This window comes from Microtus pennsylvanicus, chromosome 3, assembly GCF_037038515.1.
Source record: "Microtus pennsylvanicus isolate mMicPen1 chromosome 3, mMicPen1.hap1, whole genome shotgun sequence".
Taxonomy (NCBI): domain Eukaryota; kingdom Metazoa; phylum Chordata; class Mammalia; order Rodentia; family Cricetidae; genus Microtus; species Microtus pennsylvanicus.
Window position 1 is genome coordinate 78439739 of NC_134581.1, and position 23630 is coordinate 78463368.

At 47.4% G+C, this 23630-nt stretch overlaps 1 protein-coding gene across 3 annotated transcripts in view; it reads left to right on the plus strand.

The window, feature by feature from the left end:
* The window catches only part of Grik4 (glutamate ionotropic receptor kainate type subunit 4), a 431671-nt gene that overhangs the window by 339833 nt on the left and 68208 nt on the right, over positions 1-23630 (plus strand). For 2 of the 3 annotated variants that reach the window (XM_075966267.1, XM_075966269.1), the window contains 2 exons: positions 15213-15320; positions 22203-22406. In XM_075966267.1, coding sequence (XP_075822382.1) covers positions 15213-15320; positions 22203-22406 — 312 coding nt within the window. The remainder of the gene's footprint in view (positions 1-15212; positions 15321-22202; positions 22407-23630) is intronic. The other variant, XM_075966270.1, reaches the window with a different exon arrangement.

Genomic DNA, 23630 nt, shown 5'->3' on the forward strand with positions numbered 1-23630 from the left:
CTGCCCTGTCTGTGTTCCCTGTCGTGGCATCTTCTCACCACAACATCCGTCCAAGACTGTGAACTTGGGAGCCTGGCCCAGCCAGCCTAGCAGAGAGCGGATGTGGCAGTAGATGAGAACTGGTACTCATGGGGCATAGAGAGGTGGCTGTGCAGGGGCCACACGAGTGTACATTCCAGGTCTCAGGGTGCTGAGTGCCAGCAAGGACATCGGAGCCCCAGGACCTGGAGGTAGAGTCCTGAGGACCTTCAAAAGTCACTTTTTCTTTTTCCTTCAAGAGAGATTCCATGTGCCAAACGGCTTCTCGGCAACAGCATTTCCGTTTTTGATTCAAAAGGTCCCTGGAACCACGGATTCGTCTCTTTTACCCTTTCCGTTCCCCTCCACTCAGTGCAGGTCCCGGTACTGAAAAGGCTCTCTAATGCCTTCTCCCAGGAGAGATTCTCCGGCTGTTCCCCCGACAGCCCCAAGGAGACAAGTTCAAGGAGCAGATGAGCTGGCTTTGAGGGCTGTATCCTAAAGGGCCTGTTATCTTTTGCAGCCTTTCTGGTCCCCCAACATCTGATTCTTTCCTCCAAAGCATAGGGACTTCTGTTTATCAGCTCCGCTGAAAAATTCAGCGGCTGCAGAGGCTCATTCACACGTCAGCAAACAAATTAAGAGGTCCTTACATTTTTGAACAAGGGTCTGATTTGGGGCAGAGAAATGGGATTTTCAAGTGTTGCATTTGAAATCTATTTCTTGTCATGTGCCCCATCACGCTTTTGCCTGAGATCAGCCCGGGGAAGTCTGCCAGCTCCTGCCGACACTTCCCGCACCCCTTCAGCCAGCTCATGCAGGGGGGGAGCTAGAAGAGGGGGAGCTGCTAATTCAGTGCCATGAAACAGCCTGCAGCAGCCAGCTCCTCAAAATGAAAAGCAAGCCGGGGCCAGAGGCATGGGTACAGTCAGACTATCCAGGAGAAAGAAGCAAGGCGGATTGTGGAGTGTTAGGGAGCTTACCCGATAGGGCAGGTGATGTGGCCTAAGAGAAGGAGTCAGTGCTGAGCGCACACGCCCAGTTCCCAATGCCACGTTCCATTTTCCTCAGGGAAATCAGGATCATTATGATTTCTGCTTCTTAGGTACCATAAAATTATTGAGAACAAGATGAAATGTTGTTTACAGCTGTATTTTGAGGGTTCTACTACACTGCGTAATTTTTAATTTTGTTGTCTCACGAAGCAATGTCTCTATGTCTCTCTATCTATAGTGATAGTCCCTTTAATCCCCTGAAAATTCTGGCCTTGTTCAGGACAGAGAGAAGGACACAACCATGGGAAGGGGAGCCTCAACATGTGGGGTTGTTCCTGCAGAAGCCACCCAACCCTAGAAGAGGGCATATGAATACCGTCCCGTGCTAGGCAGGCAGTCAACTGGTTCATGCCCACTTCTCTTCTGTCTCTAAGTTTGTACTTTTCTATCTCTGCCTGTGGCCACTCTCTGACCTTCAGCCCTACTTTGTGGTGGCTATGGATGACTATAAAGGCAAGAGAACCTGAGTTATGGCTACTTCTAGGAGAAGCCATAGTATACTGAGGGCCCAGCGCACATAGCCCTGATAAGGCAAGAGCCACAGACACTCCCACATTCAAAATCCCTCCTCTTCCGTGCGTGCAGCAGGCCCAGGTGTATGTTCTTTCCTACTCTCAAGACCACACCCAGCTAGGGACAGGCCACTCCCAGCTGTGGGCTGAGAGTGCAGAAGCCATGGTGCTGTCCTGATTTTATTTATTTATTTATTTATTTATTTATTTATTTATTTATTTTTTGGTTTCTCGAGACAGGGTTTCTCTGTGGTTTTGGAGCCTGTCCTGGAACTAGCTCTTGTAGACCAGGCTGGTCTCGAACTCACAGAGATCCGCCTGCCTCTGCCTCCCAAGTGCTGATTTCAATATCAAGATGGAGAGTGAGCAGCTTGCTCCAGTCCAGATGCTTTATTGAAAGCATCCATTCAGTTGGCACCTGGGACTCAGAGCTCAGAGTCAAGGCATGAGCCTTTCCAAGACACTTCTTACCTGGTAAGCTGAACAAATGAAGCTGGCTTGGCCTGGCTGTCATGTTCTTTGGCTATAATTTTCTTAGATGAAAAGTTTTGAGCATGCTTGAATTCTCCAACCGATTTCTCAGTGATTTGTGTTGAAATGCCTCCAGTCTTCTGGGAGGCTGAGAGGGAAGAACAAGAAAGTGTTCCTATTTGCTGACTCTGCCATGTCCTTGTCATGTATCAGTATGAGAATGGCCAATGGGGTCATCCCTAAAGTACTTGGAAGAGAGCCTGGAAGGTTTTCAATTATATTAGAAAGGGAAGCCAGGTACAGTGGCTTATACTTACAGTTGTAACACTTGGGAAGTAAGCCTGGAGGACCACGGCCTTGAAGCTAGCCTGAGTTACAAAGCAAGTTCAAGGTTAGCCTGGGCTACAGGGCAAGGCCTTGTCTTAGAAAAACAGAAAGAGGGGTGTTTGGGAATATAGTTCAGTTGCCAGAGTGATGCCTAACATGCATAAAAGCCCTGGGTTTCTTGCCAGTTTGCAGAAATAGGCATTGTGGTGCCTGCCTGTGATATTAGCATGTGGGGAGGTAGAGGCAGGAGGATCAGAAGTTCAAAGTCATCATTTGGGGAGTTTGGGGTCAACCTAGGCTAGTGATCCTGTCTCAAAAAAGAAAAAATACAGGGAGCTAAGATACAGGCAGAGGAATCTTTTAAGTTTGTTTTGTTCTGGCCAAACAAATAGGCAACCTGGGCATCCTTCTGATCCTTCGATGGGAAGTTGTACTACTGAGGCCCTGAGAGATGGGAGTCCTTTAAATCTGTGAGAACATCAGTGGGGTGCCACCTGCAATCAGAGCCAGCACAGGGGGCGGGAGCACCACTCCTATTTTGGGTGCCATATTTATCTGTCACAACTTTCTTCAAGAACAGCCGAGGTGGAGGACTTTTGGCAGTAAGGATGGTGACCAAATCCTGTGTCACATCCTAGAGGCTGGAGATCATGACTGGAAATCTGAGTACAGCTTGCTGAGTGCCAAATAGTCCAGCATAGACAAGTGTAATTGTCTCATTATTTGTGAGATCTGTATTTGCAAGTTTGATTGCTTGATGAAATCTTTTTTTTTTTTTGCAAACCCCAAATCAATACTCAACAATTTTATAAACATGTGGAGAGGCAAAAATTTGACTCACTCAGTGTGCACATTCCCAGCTGATCTTGAACTTGGGGATGTTCTGCTGTGATGTTTTACTGCTAATATTTCCAACAGGTGTCTTTTTCACAGACTATTGAGTGCTATAGTGTGTGTGAGTGTGTGTGTGTGTGTGAGTGTGTTTCCCCTAGTAATTTTTCTGTTTAAACTAACTCCCACAATGCAGTGCTGACATGCTGTCCCATGTTCCTATGCATAAGAAAGACTGTGCCATGCCCTATGATAGCTTCCCATGAGCCTGACCTATGGTCTGCTATGCTTGTGAGTGAATCAGTAATATGAATTAGATGAAACATTGGTAAGCAGAGATACACGTAAATTAATAAGGTTAAATATTGATGCGTTGATAAGAATGCTCTGATCAGAAGCTCACAGGAACCTAACTCTGTGTGTTTCCTGGGAGCAAAGATTTGCTATTCCCTACTTTAATGTGTGTGGCAGTTTTATATAGGCCAGAGGAACAACAAAGAATGAGAATCAGCTGTAGAGAGACTCAGTCAGGAGAGAAGACCAGGAACGAGCCTGTGGGAATATCTGAATGTTCCTACAGAGCCTTTCTCTGCTCCATAGTCCTGCTCTTTTCTTTCCTTACCATGTCCAAGGCCCCTCCAGGCCTTGCCTTCCTGCCAGCTGCCTTGATATAGAGATAAAACCTATGTCCTGGTGTGGGATGGATGGCATAATAAAAGCCTTGTAGACCAATGTTCTAACTAGCTTCTTGAGTTACTGCAAACATAAGGAAGAATATTGACTAAATGTCTGACTAAATGTCAGAACACACTACCTGCGGGACAACATATTCCATTTTGGGAAGGTTCTTTCTGTCGCCACATATGTTAAATGTTCACCTGATTCACCTTTGTGCCCAGGAAGCTGCACTTCCAGTGGCCCCATTGCCTTGCTCAGACCCATCTCTCTCCCAGGTTCAGTTTTAAGGCACTTGGAAAAACTGCGCATTGCAGCTCTTTGAGTTGGAAGAGGCTAGCCCACACTATTCTTTTGAGGCTTGATCATGAAGACTAAGTGCACTAACTTGCCTACGTGAATTCAAGCCAATAGAGATTACTGAGCACCCATAGTAAACCAGACACCAGCGTTGGAGCTGAAACCACAAAAGGAGAACTAATCCACATAGACAAAACTTTAGCAAGTGCTGATTCCACACTAGGCACTGGGGTTAGGGCTCTTGTCTGTCAAAGAGTGAAATGTCTGGTGGGGAAAATGGACCCGACATAAATGATGGCATAAGAGTTGTGTGATTCCAAGTGTGATGAGTTTTCTCAAAGGATGAATGAGAAATCCCATGGTCCAGTCAGGGACGGGCAGCCCTTCCTAAGACAGTAATAGGTGACTTGTAGCTGTAAGAATCCATGTTCAAACAAAGGAGTTTACAGCAAAGCCAGGTCAAGAAGCCAAACCTTCTGCTCCCTAACTTCTCAACCGTAGCCTGGTCTCACTTTCTGGGAGTGTTATTTAGATACTCTTTTCTACATACTAAATCAGAATCAAAAGCAGGGAAACCAAGGGATGTGGGCTCTCATGTAGGAACGCTTATAGCTAATACTGCTGGATAAACTAACAATTCAGACATTTGTCAAATGATTAATTCTATATCCACAGCCTGGAAAATTATAATATCCTGGGATAGTGTACTATCATGGTGGTCCTGTCTGCATTTGAATCCTCTCAAATCCTAGTTTTATATGTAAATTGGGGATGGTAGCAAAATCTCCCTGCAGTATGGATGGAAAGATCAAATGAGATAATAAAATGTTCGGTCCACAGCTTTGGCATGGAAGGGGATGCCCAAAAGTACTGATTAACAAAACTTCCTAATAGCCTTTAGTTACAGTGAGTAACCGAAACTAGGAGTTCATGGGTGTCAACAGTATACACATTAAACATGACGTATTGTCCAAAGACTATGTTAGGTACTGAAGATAGAGTAGTCGACAAGTAAGCTATCCAAATCCCCGATGGTATGCATTTGCATATTCTGAATGTAATTTGCATGGATGATGCAATTCAGAATGCATGAATACCCACCTATGCATAACACAAACCCAAACTCACGCAGTATTCAGTATCCCTGCTCGTGGACTGCACCTGTGTCCACTCTACACGAGATCCCCCTTTTTAAATGCAGGTGCTGGTCCACTCAATTGGTTTCATAACTCACAAGTGGATTGTAGCCAATGTTTAATAAGACGCTTACTAGACAAAACGATTGGAAGGCGTGAAATAAGTCCTGGCAGAGTGCACTGTCGTGGATCTTCCTGGCTCTCCCTGCGCTGGGTTTTGATCTCTTACTTTCATTGGGCACTGCTGCTGTCCTGGAATTTTTGCAGCATTATGTACTTAAGTGCTCCAGTGAGTTTCTGGGTGTCTCCTGTGGCTAAGCAAAATAAGGCCTTTGGTCGACTTCAGCAACTCCCTTTATTCCCCAACTGACTCCGGCCTTCAGTTTGGTGTTTTCTCATAACCCCAAACTGCTCTTGTGTTTTATAAGCTGTTCTATGAGTAGACACATTGGATTTTAAGCTAGTGAACATTACTCCCGTATACCAGATACTTACTCATCATGGAGGCTGATAGTACTAATATTTTGAGCTAATGTTTTGTGTGTGTGTGTGTGTGTGTGTGTGTGTGTTTGTGTGTGTGTGTTGGGGGTGTACATACATGTATGCATGGGAGTCAGAGTTCAACCTCAGATATTCTTCAGGTAATCTTGTCCTTGGGGTATGAGATAGGGTTTCTCACTGAGACTTGGGGATCACTGGTTAGGCTGCCGGACCAGCAAACCCTAAGGGTCTGCCTGTCTCTGCTCCCCTGGCGCTGCCCCATTACAAGCATGGGCCACCACACTGGGATTCTTTTACATGCATGCTGTGGATGAGAACTCACAGCCTCCTGCTTGCTGGGCTGAGCCACCTCCCCAGCCCCTTAAGCTGATCTCTGTCAAGTTACATAGCTGTACCACCAAGGCTGTGGGAACTCTAACCTATCTCAGGTCATCCCTAGCATCTCCTTCTTAATGTCTCACACCAGAGTGACACCTCGCCATCTCATATGGAGATGCTCCAGGCACTCATGGATGTGCATATTGTATCACAAGCATCCTTCAGAATAAGAACTCCAGACCTAGAACTCAGAACTGGAATCTAAAAATGATTATGGTTCCAAACCTTGGGTCATCCTGGAAGGAAAGAACTAGACTATGAAGACCTTGCATTTGAGTGGCCTTGACTTTGCTACAGCTGTGATCACCTTAGGGGATCCCCTTAAATGGATAAGGATGGGAGGATTAGGCTTATTTCAGGTGGCAAAAACGACTTCCTCGGGCCACACAGTAAACGACCTGCAAGGTAGAACTTGAACCCAGGCAGCTTGACATCTGATCACTTCAGATCTGCCCAGCTAAGATACAGTCATACACTGCCTACCTCTGCAGGGCTTATGGCTCAACAAAGGTCCTTAGCTCCTTACCAGGAACACTGCACGACGTTACACCAGCCAGCTTGCAGTGACTATCATTAACACCTGGGCCAGTCAATTTCTAAAGAGAAAAGGGTCATTTGGGCTCAGTCTTGAAAGGCTCAGTCCATGGTTGACGGACCATCAACCACTGCTGCATGGGGCCTATTTTGGTCCATCACAGCAGAGAATATAGGGTGAGCAAAGTCCTTCACTTCATGGCAGTGGTCAAAAAGTTCAAGAGTGAGGAGGGAGCTGGACTTTCCACTTGGCTTAGATAGCTTAAAATTTCCTCTGCTTCCCAATAGCACCAGCTAAAATGCACAGGACCCCGGGGATTGTTCTAGACTCAAGCTATAGCATATGTGTAGGTTCTGTCATTTGTGTTCATTTCACAATGAGTGAGCAAAGTTTAGAGACTGATGCCTGGATAGGAGGAAAGAAAACATGGACACTCTGAGGCCTCTTCAATTCCCCAGGGCCACACTTCTGAGCAAATAGCTTGGGCTCGTGCCCACCTCACTCATGTGGGCCAGGACTGGAGTCAATGAACAAGCTCACACTGATCAGAGAAGCACAGAAGGAGGCTCGGGATTCAAGGTTAATACAGCCTACACCTATCCTAAGCCCATTAGTAGAGCAAGAAATAGGATCTGAGTTCCAATCCCACTTCAATCCACATCAGCTGTGTGACACTCAGTGAGTTACTTGACATGTCTGAGTCTCAGTTTTGTTAATTTATTCAGCAAAAACTCACATGATTGTACCGAATTCAGGCATTTTTACTGCTTCGAACATACCAATGCATGTCTCAGTGGGGAATAATGACAGGGCTGCTACTCAGAAGCAGGAGCATTTATGAAAGGAAACCACATGGGCCAGGGCACAGAGAGCAGAAATCAGTAAGTATTTGAAACCTCTGACTTTGGAGCAGGGCTTAGGGTTTCATCAGCCGCTGCAGAAGAAGCTGGGTCCCACTGGTGCCAAGTACAAAGAGCAACTGTCTAAATGTGCGTAAACTGTTAAGTGTTACAGTGTTGTGTGCTCATCCGCAGACGTGGGAAATGATGGAAGCAAGTCCCTTGGGGCTGAAAAACCAATCCCTTTTTAGTTACTTAAGAAAGAACAAAGTGGCCAAAAGACACCCCTGAGTATCTCAGCAGGAAACTAGCTCCAGGGTCCTCAGGGCTCCCAGCAGCAGCAAGGGATGCTAGTTAGAAGGCTGAAAATTTTACAAGTCCCTAACACTCCAGAAAAGGTCCTGAGGGCTCCTATTTGACAGTTGAGAAGGAAACCATTGGATGCAAGTGGGGGTGGGGCTTGGTAAAGTTTATGCAGGCTCTGCCAACAGGTCAGGCCCTGTGCTAAACCCGTTCCCATGGTTACGGTCTTGACCCTTTCTAGCCAGATAACACAGTGGTTAGGAGCATGCGTTCTGGTGATTGAGAAAATCTGTTTGAATCTCCACTGTTGTGCTTATCAGAGTGTGACCGTGGAGACTTTAATTACCCAACCTTGCTGGTATTCAGGGCTTTAAAAATCTTTAAAATGAGTATAAAATGGTCTATCCCTTGTAGATTTGCTGAGGATTAAATAAGATAAAGTTTCTGGTGCATTTGTTCGGTTATATTAATTGAGCATCTATGAGATGGGAGGCATTGCGCTAAACCCTAGGGAGAAGAGGCAGGCTACCCAAGCTGTTGTTATCTTTGCCCCCATGAGGCTTATGACATTGTGAGACAGACAGGCAGTCAGCAGTAGCCCATGTTCAGACGTTCAGAAGGATGATGGACGAGAAGACCCGCCTCCTGGAAGAAGCAGTCTTCAGGCAGAGGCCTAAAGGAAGCAGGTGAAAAGTAGATGAGGGTGAGCAAACATTTTCCTTGACATCTAGATGGTGAGTGCTCAGTCTTTGCAGGAGCTTTAGCAGTACGCTGCAGCTCTGCCCTTCTGAATGAAAGACTATGCAGAAGTGAATGTGTCAATAAAACTTTATTTGTAGAAACAGACAGTGGGCCAAATTGCAAGCCATGGATTGTCATCCCCTAGCAGGTGCAATTCTAGACAAGGAATGGCACATGCAATGACCCTGGCAGGGCGTAACTGGAGGAAATCACAGGGAGCAGGTATATGGGGCCTTGTAGGTCTGACAGGCTGCCGGGTGGCTTCTTGTCTCTGTTTTTAAACCAAATGGGAAAGAACTGTAGGGTTTCTAAGCAGAGGCTGCTGTGACTCTAGGGGTCAGTTCTGGGGACATGACTGACTGCTGCCTTGTAAGGACCAGAATAGAGATGCTCAGAATGTCTTCTAGTCCTCCAAAGGTTCATCAGGAGTGTGGAGATACACAGGGTCCTGTGATCACAACACTAGGTGCCAGCATAGTCAGGTCTCCTGAGTCCATTTTGTTAGTTCTGAGAAGTGAGGCACTGAACAAGGCCCTTGGATGAGTGCATAGTAAGGGCAGGAAGCCTCCACAGGTACCTGTGGTCAGGAAGCCTCCGCAGGTACCTGTGGTCAGGAAGCCTCCGCAGGTACCTGTGGTCAGGCCCCCGAACAACTACTTCATGTAGTAACCAGCTTGTTCATGATGACTGAGGGCCACGTGGAAGGCCAAATTCAAGTACCTGCTGTGCATTCAACTACAGTCATGGCTTCTCAAAGGACTATGGAACGCTCCTGATCAAGCCACGGAGCCCATCCTCTCAAGCCCTTATAGACTTACCCCTTGCCTAATCTTTTCTCCCACCGGTTCACTGGCTGCTTCCCCCAGAAGTGTTAAGTGTAGTTCAGCTCCTGGAGGACAGGGCCTCAGAATCAGTTGTCCTGCTAGAAGCAGAAGCCACAGCCCACCATGAGGAAAGAGATGTACACCTGGAGTATTGACTGGTTCTCGTTACAATGGTGGAGAGATACAGCAAGTGGCCGGCACACTGTAGTAATCCTGGGGCAGGAGTAGACCAACATCATGGTGTCTACACAGCTTCCTAATGAACATGCTTCACTTTAAGGTAAAGGCCACTCTGTTAAGACAACAGAAGAGCCTGTAGCTCCCTTAGGAAGGAAGTTATATTTTTGAATGCATAATTGAGACCTGCAAAATTCAGTGCCTAAAGGAACAAGAAAATTATTAATTTATATTGATCTGTATCCCTAGGGGATTTGTGGGTAAATGATACTTCCTACGCATGGGTAATTCTGTCCTGTGTTAGCTGTGTTTGCCTGCATTTTCTTATTTGACTAAGCATCTCCACCAGAAAGTGTTTCTTTCTATAGCCTTCAAGTCCATATTTAGAAAGACTACACAGTTTTATTTATCTATTTATTTTAAATTTGAGACAGAGGTCTCACTATATAGCCCAGACTGGCCTTGAACTTACTATGTCGTCCAGGATAGTCCTTGAGCTCTCAGTGAGTCTCCTGCCTCAGCCACCTGAGTACTGGGATTACAGGTGTGTGTCACATTCCTGGCTACACAGTGGTTCTCACAGCTATGATCACCATCAAGCACTGTCCGGGTCTTATTTAGCATCCTAAATTTTCTGCTTTTCCATTCTGCAACTTGGATACATTGACTTACCAGGGCTTGAATTTGTTTTCTAATAGAGTGGGCACCTGAGAGCCCGAGCTGGTGCCTGGTGGCAGAGTCGGCACCTGTTGTGTGGTAAAACCAGCTTGCTTTAGCTGCGGAGAGGCCATTGCACATGTCTCCTCGGCTCTGTGCTCTCTATGACACAAGACATTGGTTGGGAATGTTTATACCATAGAAATTGGCAGCGGCTAGGAATTGGGATCTCTTTTTCCAGAAGAGCCAGTTTTGAAACACCTCCTCCTGTCACGGTGTGCCCTCATCTTTGTGAATCTCTGGACCACAGTCATTCCCTGGCTCCTGAGGGTCACGCAGCTGTTCCTTGTGTTCTGCAATGATCCAGCCAAGTGTCAGAATAACTTGCACTTCTGCTATAGCCCAGACTCTTGCTCCTATCCCTTGACTTCCTGACTAAGTCTCTCATGGTGGCACTGCAGTCTGAAAACCAAAGTTGGTGGCACAGGCCTAATCTGTCCAATCAGCTGAGATCCCAGTGTGGCACTCTTTGGAGGACACAGAAGAAACTCTGCCTCCTGCCCCCAACAAGGACACTCTACTGGGTACTGACTACCACAGTTCTTGAACTAATCTAAAACCCATTTAAGGCAGCAGATGCTATATAAATCCCCATCTTATGGATGGGGAAATAGACTCCAAGAGATAAGCAATTTATACGAGGTCATACCGTTCATAACTAGAGAAGCCAGGTTAAAAGAGAGTCAGTCCCCCAACCCTGAGGCCATGGCCTGCATGGTGCAGATGGTGCTATGCTCCAGGGCCAGAAGAGGCTGAAATCCAGCATCAGCTCTGCATGCTCAGCTGTGCACAGGCTGGACCCCATCTGCTCAGGCGACGGAGGGCTTCTTCCCTGAGTTAAGATACTGTAACATAGGGGTCATCTGTGTTCTTGCCCAGATGCTTGCTTTCTCTCCCGCCCTTCACTGCAACCTCTCAGGCCTCTAAAACGGTGAAAAAGCAGAGCAAATGGAACAAACGAGGGGGGGGGGGGGGAGGTTGATCTGAAGTGAACTGATCCCATGGTTTGCTCTGAGCATGTGGGCAAACCAGCTGTGCCTGCAGAAGGCTTGATGTGGATGGGGGAGACAGGTGTCAGTGAGGTGGAGCAAGGAGATTTGGCTGCAGCTAAAGGCTCAACTCCTGTGAGAAGAGAGTGACATCTCCTGCCCACCCCTGCCCATGTGTGGCATGGATGGTGCCCAGTAGGTGGGGCAATTAGCCTGTATCCCAGGGCAGCTGGCTCTACCATCGCTCCCCTTCCCACTGCCTATCAGCAATTAGATGGCTCCGGCTAATGGCTGCCAAAGCACTTTGTTGGCCCTGACGGCTCTATTAATTTCTCGAGGCTGATAGGAGAGTGGGTGGGAGCCTCATTTCTTGACTGGAGCTCAGGGGCTAATTAGTCTATTTGCCTGGTCTCCAGAGGTGAAGACTTGGGGGTGCAGAGCGAGGCTGTCAGATCTGGCTATGGAAAACTCTCTTCTGCCGGTGGCTGTTGTAGGAGCCTAGTTTGTTGCTTGAGTGAGGCTGAGGAGCCGGGGCTGCCCTGAGCAGGTGGCCTTGCTGGTGTGAAGTGTAAGTCCGGGAATAACATAGGATGCTGAAGAGTTCCGTCTCGTCCCAAACATCCAAATGTTGGCATCCAGCCTGCTTGGTTTTATGTTCTTCCTGCCCGAGTGGCGTTCTTCCAGGCCTAGCAGACCACAGGGAGCCAATTCTACACATTTTGAAGGCAGGAAAGCAGCCCCTGGGAGGAGAGAGATTCCTGCTGGATTTATGGAGTGTCAGGACCAGAGAGCAGATAGTTATGGTACTAAAGCTCATACTGGGTTACTGAGGGCTCTCGAGGCCACCCTGGTTAGTCTGTTTTGCTCAGATTAAACACACACACACACACACACACACACACACACACACACACACAGAGTGTCCTCACCTTAAAAGACATCAACAGAGTCGGGAAAGATCAAAGATTTAGAACCCCACTCTGGATTTGAACCTATACCACAGCTACCAGCTGTGACCCCAGGAGACAAGCCATTAAACCCGTCTGAGCATGTTTCTTCATTAATAAGTAGAAGCACCATGACACCTCTGGAATATGATGGGAGGATTCAGAGTGATAGACTGGGGTCTATGACACCACAGGTGTCCTGTAATTACTCCCCACCCCCCTCTGTTTGGAAATCTCACAGCAGAGCTTTCATCCTCTCACCCTTGTTCCTGTAGAGAGAAGTGTGGGAGGAGGAGACCAGGCAACAATGTCCCAACAGGTCCCTCTGAGAGGCAGTAGGAGCTCCAGAAGCCAACGGCCAGCTTGTCAGTGTTCTGCCCGTGCTGGGCCAGCAAGAGCAAAGTGCCCATAGGAGACAGTGACTTTCTCTGCTTCCAAGGCCAGGAGCAAGGTGCTGAGGTCTGCTGAGCATACACAAGGTTGTTGCGGGGAGACACCAGGAAGTAAAAATGCACCTACCATGTTCAGAAAGCAGAGCTCTGCAGACTTCTGTGGGAAGATTCATCTAGGGTGTAGAAACGCAGGGTTTAAGGTTCAGGTCTCTCAGCTGATGGGCTGTGGGCTCTCAGGCAAGCTGGGCAGGAGCTCTTATTGTATATAAAACAAAGCATAGCGTACATAGAACTGTCACACCATTGCACAGGTGGAGAAAATTGTCCTTTCTGTTGGAATCCTTCCAGAGGTGTGGAGAGGAGCTTTTGCTGATCTACTCCTTGCCACCCCTAAAGCTCACCATGGATTCATGCATGGTCCTGGAGGCCCAGCAGAGCTCCCAGTGTTCTGTGGAGGTGCTTGTGGGGCCTGCCCTCTGCATGCCCCACCTTCTCCAAAACATAAAGGCAAGCTGCTGGCATCTCTGCATTGTGACTCTGAGCCCTTTTGTTCCATGAAGTAAGGATGGGGTCAGAGGGGAAGCTAAGTCTTCCTTGTTGTTAGAGCATCTGAAAGCCTAGCTCCAGGGGACAGAACAATAGGGCAACTGCAGGGACTCATGGGAACTTTCCAGGAATGCTGCTTCTGGTGCCTAGGAGACATGGCTCTGTGCATCTCTGGGCATGCGGGCAACCATCAGCTATTTTTCATGGGTGCCAACCCAGTTACTCAACAATGGGAGTGACTTGCCTGGGGTCTAGCCAGCAGAATTATATTGGGATCAAATATGTGTGTATTGTATATGCACACATTATTTATAGATGTTATGTAATATAAGGTCTATTACAAAAGTGGTCCATTGGACCCCCTGGAGATTGTCAGGATGATGGAATAGCCCACGGTGATATACTGTATCCTCAACAACTGGTTAAGAGAGCATGATGGCTCATGTTAGTTCTCGCAAAGTCAAGGCAGGAGGATTGCCACAAGTTTGAAGTCCGCCAAACTTGATTAACAGGGCATATCTTATTTGTGCATATATGTATGTAATGTATGCATGTGTATGTTAGCGTGTATGCTTGTGTGTGTCTCTCAGTGTGTATACACTTGTATGTGAACACATGGAGGCCAGATTCACCTCATTTTTGATACAGGGACTCTCATTGAACCTGGAACTTTCCAATTTGTCTTGACTGACTAGTCAGCTAGCCTCCGAGATCCTCCTACCTCAGCCTTCCTAGGGCCATGATGAAGGGTGCACACTACTGTGCCTGGCTTTTTCTATCTTAACATGGATGCTAGGGATCCAGACTCAGAGCTTCATGCACAGCCAAAGCTTTAGCAATAGAGCCACTTCTCCAGCCCTGTATATAAATGATCTTTTTAACGACATTAGATAAAAACAAAACAAAAGGCAATTTAAAAACAGAGTAGAGGAATGAAATGGAAAATAACACTTACGGGGTGCCAGGTTAAACCCATCCTCACCATGGACACCAGAAGTGTCTGTTGTTATTCCCATTTGACACAGAAGGAAACATGCTTAGGGGGCTCAGAAACATCACTGAAATTGCACAGTTAGTTTATCCTCCTGGTTAGAGTGGGGTCTGGAGTGTCAAACTGGTACCTACAAGATCTGTCCATTCTGAAAGGGAGTGGAACATTCCCATTTCCAATCAAGGACACTGACTGAGCCTCATGGTGAGCTAGTGAATTAAGGAGACCAGGGTTTGACTCTCCCTCTTCTGAGTTATTCACACAGCCATTTGTTCAGTCATTCAATAAGCATATAAGTTTCTTCTCCTTTAGTAATGTGATTTCATATGGGCTTTCCAGTACCAAGGACTGAAATCAGGGCGTCTTTCATGTCAGGAGAGAACTCCACCACCGAGCTACATTCTGAGCCCTCGGCCAACATTCATTAAAGGCCTAGCACATGCTACTTCCTTCTCATCTGCTATCTATTCTCCTGATTGCATGTTTGTTTGTTAAGAGAGGGTCTCACTATGTAGCCCAGGCTATCCCTGAACTCACCAGGTAGCCCCAGGTAACTGCAAACTTAGAGCAATCCTCCTGCCTTGACCTTGCAAGTGAAGACATGATCCCCAATGCTCCCTTAGCCAATTTTGAAGGCAGGCCAAAGCAAAAGAGCCTTGTGTCTTTGCCCTGCTTGGAAATAGCACACTTTCCCGTTTCCCCTCCGCTTCTGCTGACAGAACTCTGCACCGTGCTAGAGCCCTAACTCTTTTCTCCATTCTCCCTCATCTCTTCCAAGTCTTGGATTCTTTCTTTCCTTGCTCTGACATCCTCCTTTCCTCAAGACTCTCAGCCTGTATCGTGTGCTCCAGTTCTGGTCTAGCCTGTTGCTCCTCCACACCCCAACCCTTTCTCCTGGTGTTTACCCACAACAGAGCACTGTCCTCTGCCATTCTCAAGTCCAGTAACCTGCAGCCCAGGCTGTCCCGTCCCCGAGTCTTCCCATGCTCTCTCCTTGGTCTCCTCAGATCGGCCAGTGGCACGTGGCAGAGGGCCTCAGCATGGACAGCCGTCTCTACGCCTCCAACATCTCCGACAGTCTTTTCAACACCACCTTGGTCGTCACCACCATCCTGGTAAGCAGGGTTTCTCGGGCCTCCAGCTGCAGCTCCCGAGGGTGCCTCCTCCCCAAGCTCTTGCCCTTAGGCTTCCTAGGGAACAGAAGATGGGAATGCTAATCACAGCACAGAGGCCAATCTATGGCAGTGTAATTGCACTCCAGTTGCTGTTTCCCATGGAAATGCTGTCTGCTGAGCTGCTGAGCAGCTGGGGCAGAGGGAGAGCGGCTGCAGTGTGTGGATGCCTCGCCTGGTGATGGGGCAGCTGTTTAGAAACCCTAGAAATGGGGTCTGCGGACACAGGTGGGACTAGCTGGATCCAGTCTCTTGAGATGACCCCCTAATTTCCCAACTTTGCTTGGTATAAACCACCCCACCCCAGTCACACCCTCCAGCGGACACCCTAATGTCTGGGTTGCTATGGCCCTTTCCTTCACTTCCAGATTGTGATAAGAGAGTTCTTGATGAGCCCCTCAGCCAAGAGACCATCTGCCTTTCTACTTGATTCATTTCTATTCAGTAATTACCAGTCTGCCTCCCACCCCTGCCCCCTGATGTGTGTCTGGCGCTGTGCTCACTCACAAAATCTCCGAAGCTGAGTACGGCTTGGTCTGTACTTTCAAAGAAGTTATCCTTGAGCAGACAGGCCAAGTCAAGTGCCCACAGCTAAGGTGTTGCCATCACCACTAGCCCTGAAGAGTGGCTTCAAAAGTCTGTCAATTAAACCAACTAAAGGTTAAGCAACAATTGCTTTGTTCCTCCCCACTCTGATTTTAACTAACCAAAGGGGTATTTCCCCACCCCACACAGCGTCTCACCAGAGAGAGGTAACTAGCAGAGCTACTCTGGTATTCCTTCAACCCAGAGTAGAGGTGGTGTCTAGGCTACCTGCCTACAGTCTAGCCTTTCCTAGACAGATGCACAGAGAGGTGATGTCTAGGCTAGCTATATAGTCTAGCCTCTACTAGACAGATGTGCAGAGCAGAGGTGATGTCTAGGCTAGCTGCGTACAGTCTAGCCTCTATTAGATTGATGTGCAGGTCTGCAAACATACCTACTTCTCTTGGGCTTTTTTGATAAAACAGAAAAGCCTACAGACCTCCATTATGACCTTCAGGAACTCCCAAAGGCCAGGAAGCCTGGGCTGGGATTGTTGATCTATTACAAACAGAATGGGCAAAAAGTCAAGAGAGCAGTGAGAAGTTAGAGCCCTAAGTTGCAGAGGAAAGAGACAGGGGTGAGGGCTGGGGATAGGGGAAAACAGCAAAGCCTGAGAAAGCAACATTTTCATGGACTCTGAAAAACAGAAAACAGTTACAGAGAATGGAAAGAGAGAACGAAGGGCAGCATTATTAATGCTTAGAAAATGCTGGAAAACATGGGTCTTCCTGAAAACAAGCATTGATTGGGAAATGGAGAGCGTAATCCAGAATCATGTGTCCACAGTGCTTAGGATCTAGGCTGATTCTTCTCTCATTAGGGGATGGGACACTGAATGTTTGTATTTGTTCGTCCAAGGGATATTTATTGGCACTTCCATATGCTTGGCGCTGTTCAAGATACTCAGGAAATATCAATGAACCAAACACTGTTTCATATGAACCATACTGTTTCAGTATGGAATAGAAGAAAATACTAAAACGTCAGTAAAGACTGAGTCTGCCTTATTTGAAATGTTTCAGATCCAAAATATTTCAATTTAAGATGTTTTTCAGGCTTGGGAATATTATCACATTGCTAGTTGAACAACCCTAATGAGAAATTCTACACCCTGAAATACCTGGTAGGGTCCTGTCAGCAATCAAAACGTTTCGGATTCTGAAGTAGCTCAGGTGTGCCATTTGGGTTAGGGCTGCTTAACCTCTAGTCAAAGTGTGTGTGTGTGTGTGTGTGTGTGTGTGTGTGTGTGTGTGTGTGTGTTAGAAGGCTGGTTGGGAGCAATGAGACAAGGTCAGTTCCCAGGTGGTCAGGCAGGGCCTCCTTAAGAAGGTGGAGTCAGAGAAAAGACTTGACCCAGGGGAGGGTCTACCTACCGTTGCCTGGAAACAGCTAGAGTGAAGGGCTGGAACTGCAGATCCAGGCTCCCAGGTTTCAAGATCTCCTGCTCCCAGCTCCTATTCTGCTCAACTGAGCCACGAAGACTACCAGGAAAACTAGAGGGAGGTGGTGGCCCCCACCCAGCTGAGAACTGGGGACAGCCTGACTAAGAACTGTGTTGGTAGAGGGATATAGCACAGGGCGGACTGTGGGGCCCTCCACCCAGCTGCATTTTCTATCCTTTAGTCTGTCCCCTCCTATCAGTCTTAGTGCCCTTGTTTTCGTCCAGAGTTCAACCCCCTCCTGTGCCTCTTTGTCACCTGTGGAGTGCTCCCAGGTCCCCTTCCCACTTGCTGTGTCTATCTCCCTACTACACTCAAAATTGTCTTGTCATTTCCTTCCTGTCATCCCTTGGTTCCTTTGTTTGGGCTCTAAACCCTTCAGACATAGGAATAACCAAGTACCCCTCCATGTAGTTTTGGGGCCCAGGATTCTCTGCCCATACCTCCATAATGGAATGCTCTTCCCTCTGGGCGCCTTTCCCCAGATCAAAGGTCTCTGGAGTTTCCTCTTGGTTGAATTCTGCCTTTTCTGTCCCCGGCTCTTTCCATACCCCTCTGACCAGATACATTTTCTTGTAGTTATTTGACTCCCCACATCCCCTTTGTGAATGGGAATGCCTCAAGTATCGTGGTGCCTGACACAAAGAGGAGCTTAATAGTTAGAGTCTGAATGTGGGACTACCTTTGAGAAATTCTTGAAAAGCTAAGAAAAGTTGGGGCAGGAGACAGGGAACCTACTAGGCTGTGTTTCTTGCCTCCCCTTTTCTGGAATCTTCAATGCTAGAGGCTTCTGTGATACTGAAGCCAGAAGGTCGTATTGTCAGATGGGGAAGATGCTCTGATGTGTGTGTGTGTGTGTGTGTGTGTGTGTGTGATTATGTATGTGTGTGCTTGTGTATTTGTATATGTGTGTGCCTGTGTATTTGTCTATATGCTTGTGTATGCATGTGCCTGTGTACGTGTGTCCATATCAACACAGGAGTTCTTGAGAAGCTGGGTGCTGGCAGGATACTCCTGTGTGAGGCTAGTTCAAAGGAAACCAAAGTCAGTATTAGTTCGTTTCCTGTGCAGAATAAAGGTTCTAATTCAAGCCCTCTGTGACTATTCATAAGTTCTTCCTGCAAATGGTGGTCCTGAGCGACTTACCTGTTAGGTTTGGGATGTCTCACCCACCTTGTCTCACTTCTGCCAGGGACACCTGGGATAAGCCACAGCTCCCATCTTCAGAAAACATTTTCTGTACTGGGTCCTGAGTTAAAGACATAGCTGTATTGTCACCCCAGGTTCTCCCAGCACCCCTGCTGAGGACAAGTCAGCATTCAGCCTCCCTCCTTTTCCAAAGTGCCCATGAGCCTTAGGCCTGAAGATACTTTGATTGTCCAACACTGCTCTTCCCCCTGAGAGCAGCCTTTTGTGAATATTTACTTTGAGCATGACAGTGGATCTCAAAGGAACTCGAGAGTAGAGTATAAGAAAAAGAGAATTTCAGCTGGGCAGTGGTGGCGCACACCTTTAATCCCAGCACTTAGGAGGCAGAGGCAGGCAGATCTCTGTGAGTTCGAGGCCAGCCTGGTCTACAAGAGCTAGTTCCAGTACAGGCTCTGAAGCTATAGAGAAACCCTGTCTCAAAAAACCAAAACCAACCAACCAAGCAAACAAACAAAAACCTCTGGTGCTAGAGTGGAAACCCCAGTCAGGGGCTGTCCAGGAGGCCACGAGGCCCTTCTCACTCTTTCAATCAGCGGATATGGGGGTGACAATGAGGAGAAGGGGTGGCCTCAGACCCCACTCACACCACCCTGGGGATGCACAGCCTCACAGTCTCGTCATCATTATCATCATCGAGTGTGAGGAGGAGCATTGGGTGGCTTCCACAGGTGCCTTGGCCAGAGCACAGGGATAATTCTAAGAAGTTCATTGGTGTCAAAAGCAATGTGACTCTAAGGTCAAGATGAGTTAGATTTGACAAGAGATGGATTGGAAATGAGTGGGGCGTGGATAGGTCCCTGAGCCAAGGACAGTCTATGTAGTGGGCAGGGAGACAAACTTGTCTCATTGCCATGACAGTGGACTTGATCACAAGTCAAGCCACAGGCCACCTTCATCCCAGAGTTCAGACCCCGACACACAACCTGCTGCTTCTTCATGGTGCTCAAAACTGCTCCCCCATCCAAGGTCACTGGTCTGCCTGGCCCTGCATCCTTCTATGTAGAAGCTCCCTCAGGCTTGACACAGGAGCTCGGCTCAAAGCACATCCTTCTGCTCTGATGCTCAGTTCTTTCTGTGGTAGACTAGAAAGGGGCGTGCAAGATGTGGGCATCCTGAGCACCCCCTATCACGCCTGACCCCAGTGTGGTTCTACAAAAACCTACATGCAGCACACATGTTGAGCCTTTATTCCTACCTGCCCTCGCCTTTGGCAGGACTCAGGCTGGCACTGGCTAGCCCCAGTTTTCCTCTTCTCTGTATCTGTGTCTGCACCCTGCCCCATACCTCTTCCCAGCTTTGTCTCCACCCACTGCTTCCAGTGGATCCTTAGGTAGTCCCTTCCCTCCCCCTCCCCTTATCCTACCCCCTAAGTTCTGCCTTCTCCATCTTCCTGGCCCTCTCTATCTGCCTCTTCCAAATGCAGGAATCCTTCTCATCCATCTATTATCCCATGCACAGTGTCCCCATCACAAAAGGAGCCCATCATCACACTGCTTAATACCACTATCATCCAATTACAGATGACACACTCTTGGGGACCCTGCCACCCTGTTCTTTGTGAAGGAGAATTGCAGCCTGGAGGGACAGTGTGACTTTGAAGTTGAGAGGCCCTTTGTGAGACTACCCCAGTGCCTCCAACCCTCCTGCTTCTCCAGTTGGTCCATACACTCCTCTAAACATGTATGCCAAAATTCTTACAGTTCCAAAAACTTTCCATGCCTGCTTGGAAAAGTCTTGTGCCTATGACCCAGTAATGTCTCTGGGTGGAAATGGGCCATATTCTCCTTCTTCAGGCTCCTCCCTTTGGTCTTTCAGACCCCTGCATTCCTCATTTTCAGCCTTTGGTTGCCAGTGCTATTAAGCTACATGGTTGCTCTTTCCAGTCATTCTAAGATTAGGCTCCCTCTAGAGTGGGGTCCTCCATCACTCTTAGCCTGCATCACTTCCTCCCCTTGGTACTTGTATTCTCCATGCCTCTAAGCCACTGTCCGGCTTTGCCCTTACCAGCATGTTTAATCTCCAATGGTTTTTCCCCACCTCCTGGACAGACTGTCACCATCTCAAACCTAGTATGTCCTAGGCCTTCTTTCCTGCCCCTGTAGCATGGCCAATGTGACATCATCACTAATCATCTATGCAGATGTCAAGGATCTTAGGACCCCTGCTCTTTGCATCTGACACACATCCAGGCATCACAGCAACCTTCCTGTGACTTTGCATTCTTCCATCTCTCTCCAATCTAAGCTGAACCACATGTGCTCAGAATCCTGTTACCTATCAAGGGAGAACCCGTCCCTGCCCTGAGTGTTCCTTGTCAGCACTTAGTATTCTTTACTGAGTTTTATGTCTCCTGTATTACATCTCATCTGACATGCAATACCCTCATCCCAGTGTCCACACCCACCTTTAGCCTCTCTCATCTCTCTATTTCTCTTCTTAACCCTTTCAGCACAGCCCATGTGCCTACTACACTGGAAATGCTCAATGGGCCACGCCCCTTCTCACGTGAACTGTGTCTGAACATGCCTTTTCCCGGCCCATAATGGCCCAGTACCCACCTTTTTGTCTACCAGTGTTTCCACATCTCTCTGCCAAGAACCAAGTGCAGATCTCCCTCCTCTGTGGCACTTTCTTTAGACCTCTCACCTGAGTGGCCTGCCTGGTTCCCAGTGCTCTCTGCCTTGGGGTACAGTTCTTTATTTGTGTGTATGATCTTTTCAAACTTATAAGCAGGGTCTTACTATGTAGACCTCAGCCTCATGGAGACTTGCCTGCCCCTGTCTCCAGCATGCTAGAGGCATGGGCAGGACACCGGGTTTTCCTTATAAAACAATATATACTTTAGTATGACTTTATTTTGCTAAGTTTTAGATACTTGGGAGTGTTTTATTATAATTATTACTGTATATTGGTTGTATATACTAATGTGTTATATTCTTATATTCATGCATGCATACATCATGCTTGATCAAGCCCCTCTCCTACCTTCCCTGTGCTCCTTTTTCCTCGCTGCCCTGGTTGATATTCTTTTTATTTATCATTTTCCAGTTTTGACAAAACAACAACAAAACATATGATCCATTTCTTTCTGAATCAGAGTTATTTCTTAAAAGGATAACCTCAAGTTTCAGCTTTTTTTTCTTTTTATAAATGACGTGAATTCATTCTGCTTTATGGCTAAGTAATACTCCTGTGTGTGCATATTTTTTTTAAAAAAACCATTCACCATGTCTATATTCTTACTTAGCCTGCTATCTTAGAAGTATTTTTGTATCCCTTAGCAATAGGTCTGTGGAGAAAAGGCAAAATGAGAGGGGAGACCAAATGATGACTTCCAGTAGCGTAAAGGGATTTCATTTTGACCTTCTATTCAGTTGGACTCATGTCCACGCCTGATAAGAGAATGCTCTTGAAGGAACACTTTGGGGAGTAGGGAGAGGAGACAGCTCATCTCCACCTCTAAGACAGCCTGGTACCCATCCCTCCTCCTTTCCCATTAAGTCCCTGACCTTCTGTGCCCAGCCCTCCCCATCCCACATGGCTGCAATGCCAGGGCTAAGATGAGAATGACAGCTGCCCAGTTTTGCTGCAGGAAAACCCGTACTTAATGCTGAAGGGGAACCACCAGGAGATGGAAGGCAATGACCGCTACGAGGGCTTCTGTGTGGACATGCTCAAGGAGTTGGCTGAGATCCTACGGTTCAACTACAAGATCCGCCTTGTCGGGGATGGTGTATATGGCGTGCCTGAGGCCAACGGCACCTGGACAGGCATGGTTGGGGAGCTGATTGCTCGGGTAAGCAGTCCAGTGGTCTGTATTCGTATGGGGGTGGGAGGGTGATGGAGGCATGGTATGGGTCCCCTGCCTCACTTACTTGGTCCATCATTCTTAGATCTGTCTATCAATTCCAGGAAGCTTTAGTGGGCTGGCACGGAGCCAGGCACTGGTGTATGCTTTAATGTCCACAACTGCTGTGATTCCTGCTGCAGGGTTCTCCCCACTCCGCACTGGAGCAAGTTAGATTTCGACTTTGGGTTCCATTTGTAGATAATTCCTATGCTTTGTTTGCTGTGATGGTTTGGTTGCCCATTGACACTCCCTTCTCAAAGCGTGGACAGGTCCTGGGGGAGCAGAGGACACCTACACTGGCTGACTTTGAAGTGTGGGAGATGGACAGGGAAATGAAGTAAAGCAGGAGCTAAGGCAGAAGTGTCAGAGGTGGGGGTCGCAGTGATGGCTTATTTGTTATTTCTTGTATTATTTCCCCATCATTAATGTCTGTTTGCACACCAAGAGCCAAGGTGCACCTGCATGTGTTGTTGGTTTTCAGGGTAAATGAGTGACTCGATTAGAATTCAGGTGAGCATCGTAGAATGACAGTCTTCTGTTGGGTTATAGCAGGGGCATGGGAAGTTCTTCTGGGGAGTAAAAGTCTAATTTCTCTTGTAAACACTATCAACAACTGTGAACATTAATGAAATCGATGCTAACTCACTGTCTACATTTCTACAATTGAATTTTAATGGCCAGGACAGGTGAATGCAGAGAGCACAGGTCTTGGTCCCTATGTGGACTTGAATCTTCATTTCCTCTCTGCACTTTGCTCCTGCAGCCTTAGCATGCACTAATGGTCCAGGGGCTCTCCATGGAGCCTCTCTGGTCTCCTGGGAGTAGTTCTCTCTACTCCTTGCTATTCCCACTTAACATAAGAGCAGTCTGAAGCTGTGAGAGCTTAACGGCTTTGTTAAAACTTACACTGTATTAGTTAGTGCTGGGATTCAAGCCCGGATCCCTTTCTCCATTGAATGGTAATCGTGTGCTACCCAGAGGTGTTTCCATCTGGAATGATGACCCATCAGGTTATATTGCCTGGTGATGTCATAGCTGTCTTACTTTGCACACAGCAGACATGTGTTATGATGGTGGTCTCATGAGATTATATTGACCCAGTGATATCATAGGTATCTTTGTGTACCCTGTGATGTTTACGCATGACAAAAATCACCTCACAATTCATTT